Source organism: Fibroporia radiculosa, assembly GCF_000313525.1.
Source record: "Fibroporia radiculosa TFFH 294 genomic supercontigs, scaffold24287, whole genome shotgun sequence".
Lineage (NCBI taxonomy): Eukaryota > Fungi > Basidiomycota > Agaricomycetes > Polyporales > Fibroporiaceae > Fibroporia > Fibroporia radiculosa.
This window is the reverse complement of record NW_012133029.1, coordinates 1-3,544: the sequence shown is the minus strand read 5'-3', so window position 1 is coordinate 3,544 and position 3,544 is coordinate 1. Positions and strand designations below refer to the sequence as shown.

General features: G+C 42.7%; 2 protein-coding genes across 2 annotated transcripts; both read left to right on the top strand.

The window, feature by feature from the left end:
- Positions 1 to 219: 219 nt before the first annotated feature.
- FIBRA_09296 (uncharacterized protein) lies at positions 220 to 1,678 on the top strand (the record flags this gene model as incomplete). Its single annotated transcript, XM_012321612.1, has 4 exons — positions 220 to 279; positions 330 to 1,109; positions 1,166 to 1,377; positions 1,561 to 1,678. The coding sequence occupies 4 exons, from the start codon at positions 220 to 222 to the stop codon at positions 1,676 to 1,678; spliced, it is 1,170 nt and encodes a 389-aa protein (XP_012177002.1).
- Positions 1,679 to 2,364: 686 nt separating this feature from the next.
- On the top strand, positions 2,365 to 2,994 carry FIBRA_09295 (uncharacterized protein; the record flags this gene model as incomplete). Its single annotated transcript, XM_012321611.1, has 1 exon — positions 2,365 to 2,994. The coding sequence occupies one exon, from the start codon at positions 2,365 to 2,367 to the stop codon at positions 2,992 to 2,994; it is 630 nt and encodes a 209-aa protein (XP_012177001.1).
- Positions 2,995 to 3,544: the final 550 nt, after the last annotated feature.

The window sequence follows — 3,544 nt, the reverse complement described above, 5'->3', positions numbered from 1 at the left end:
CTCAGTTTACAAGTCTAGTATCAGTATAGGACAATAGCATGTATAAGTCCCAGTACCAGTTAACAGTTAAACTCCTGATCCTCAGTCATTAGGTCCCTTAACATTAGGACAACAAAACTCTCCTAGGATCACTAGTTCCTAGTCACAGCAAGCCACAGTGGCTACAGCAGTAGGTAACCAGATCCCAGGCAAAGAATCTCCTTTGCTTCAATAAGATCCATGCTTACAACAAGAACAAAAGAACCAATCAGTGGTTCAACAGATCCTCCTACCAGTATTGTGCCAATTCATTGTGTCAAAATAGGAGCAGAGATAAAACTATCCCAAAGGCCACACCAATCCTAACACCTGTTGGAAGTAAAGACAATCATCATTCAGTAGTACCCCCACTAGCAGAGAAGTCCTCCCCTACACCGTCATACCTTACCCCTGCTGCAGTGTCATCCAGTAGAAGTGTAGTAACCCCTACACCCCGCACATCACCACTTCAATTAACCACCAAACCCTTGCCAAGTGAATTGACAGACACCAGCCCTACAGTCAGACCCAGTTTCTTCTCAGGAATCTTTGATTCACCTGAACCAGTCAACCCACCAGTCCCAGTAGAGGAACAACACCCAGTTCCTGTCCCAACAGAACCCAAGCCAGAACTGCCCAGATCCCCAGTCAATCCCAACCCAGAAGAAGATCCTGCTGACAGGAACCCGAACAACCCAGAAGACAGTGACCCAGAACCCAGTGATCAAGAAGAAGAAGGAGACATGTCTGACAACAACAGTGGAGCGGTAAACAAGCCCAATCAATTTGAAGGAGACAAGGGAAAGAGCAAGGAATTTCTGGACAAATTATACCTATACTTTGCTGGGAATTCCAAGAAGATCCAGACTGACAAAGATAAGGTTCAATGCAGTCTTTCATATATCGAGAGACCTGCCCAATTCTTTGTTCACACCATCATCACTGATGTGGAAGAACCCATATCTGACTCCAAAGATGCACCTCTCAAAGGATTACCTAGCTGGGCTCAATTTAAGAAGTCTTTCATCCAAACCTTCAGAGTAGAAGATGATACTCAGGCAGCATTAAATGAGATCAGCAAATGTACCTGGGTAAAGTGTGGAGGAAATGGTCTTTGATTTGTCACAACTCTTCAACCCCTCTACAGGCTAGCAGATTAAACGAGTTAGGGCAAATTCAAGAACTCCAGCATCTTATTCCTCCTGCTCTCCTGATCAAGATTGCCGCCCAACTGCTGCTACCAGTTACCACAGTAGGATACCTCAACAGTGTTCAATCCATCTGCCAATCTATGATTGACATCTTTGGTGATAAACCCTTATTCATGCCATCCACCAATCACTCTTTTGGTCGCAACAAGTTTGTACATTGCAACTGGGTAGTTGAGACCAGGGATGGATCATCAAAGGAAACATTGTCTAACAATCAGTGCATCAGATGCCTGTTAGATAAAGATCACAAAGAGCATATGGAGAAGAAGCTATGTTTCAGATGTCACAAACCTGGGCACCAAAGCTGTTAATGCCCAAATAATTGCATCAGGGCGATTGAATCATACAACACATCCACTCAGGAGAAGGATGAGACCAAGGATTCCTCCAACAAAGAAGGGATAGCCGAAGAATACATTCAGGCTATTCCCTCCAAGAAGGATTTTTGAAGTCTTCGACCATTGTGACATCAAGTCAAAGTAATGGCACTAGGAATTATTTATATCAGGCAAAACTAGCTCATAAATCTATTTATTTGCCCTGCATATTAAAAACCTATGCCACAACCGTCAGAACTGAGGCATTGCTTGACACAGGAGCAATGGAGAATTATATTGACATCCAGTTTGCCCAAGACCATGGTCTTCAACACCAGAGCATCACACCCAGACCTGTGTTTGGTGTAGACGGATCACCAAATAAAGCTGCATCCATTAAACACAAAGTCTTCTTCACTATATCCTTATCTGGACAACCAATGAAGATAGAAGCTTATGCCACAGTACTGAATAAGAATCCAATCATCCTAGGACTCTCATAGTTCAAATGTTTCAATCCAGTAATTGACTGGATCACAGGGAAAATGCACTTTTGTTGGGATCAACTTCTATGAGCGATCAAGACCCTTGTTAGCAATATTCTGGAATACCTGAAGAATTTCCTTTCTGTGTTCAACAAAAGCACAGCCAAACACCTGCCAGAACAGAAACCCTGGGACCATGCAATCGATTTAGAAGCCAACTTCAAACCCCAATGAGGAAAGGTTTACCCTTTATCACCTGCAAACCTCAAGGAGTTGGATGCCTTTATTGAGGAGAACTTAAGAAAAGGCTATATCCATTCATTAAAGTCCCCTATGGCATCTCCATTCTTCTTCATCAACAAGAAATCAGGAGATCTACAACCATGCCAAGACTACAGGAAACTCAATGATGCCACCATCAAGAACACCTACCCCATTCCACGAGTAGAAGATCTACTAGATCATATCACCTCTGCCAAATCCACCATGTTCACCAAGCTTGACTTATGTGCAGGATACAACAATGTACGTATCAAAGAAGGTGACAAATGGAAGGGAGCTTTCATTACTCCACAAGAGTTATTCGAGCCAACAGTCATGTTTTTTGGAATGACAAATTCCCTGGCAACCTTCCAAGCTATGATGGATGGCATCTTTGCAGATTTACTACTAGAAGGATGGTTGGTAATCTACATATATGACATTCTGATCTACTCTACCGATCATGCAGAACATCAACAATGCACTCAAATGGTTCTCCAGCATCTGAAAGAATCAAATCTGTTCCTCAAACCAGAGAAGTGTTTCTTTGACGTATCTGAAGTAGAATTTCTAGGGTTGATTCTTCGACCAAGTCAAATTGGAATGGCCAAGGATAAGGTGTCAGCAGTACTCAATTGGCCAAAGATCGACAGCATTAAAGCACTACAACAGTTCCTAGGCTTTGCCAATTTCTACCAATGATTCATTCCAGGATACTCTAAAGTCACAAGACCACTCTTTGACTTACTGGTAAAAGGTGTCAAGTGGAGTTGGACAGATGATCATGATAAAGCCATCAATCAACTCAAGGAATGTTTCAAGACACAATCCCTTTTGGTACAACCTGATGTCACTAAACCATTTCAGATAGAGTCAGATGCTTCCCTGAAAGCTTCAGGCAGCATCCTATCTCAGAAACAATCTGATGGGAAATAGCATCCATGCTGCTTTCCTATCCCAGTCCTTTTCTCCCATAGAACAACGGTACGAAATCTATGATCGAGAACTCTGCAATTATCAGATGTTTCAAAGCCTGGCAACACTACATTGAAGGATGCACCAAACCAGTGGAAGTACTAACAGATCATATGAATCTCACCTATTTCAAAGATCCCCAGAAATTGAATCCTCAACAAGTGCGATGGGCGCTGTATCTGTCTATATTCAATTACTGTCTTCTCCACATCCCAGGAACTCGTTTGGGCAAAGCAGATGCCCTATCACGTATTGATCAAGATGCATCTGAAGGGGG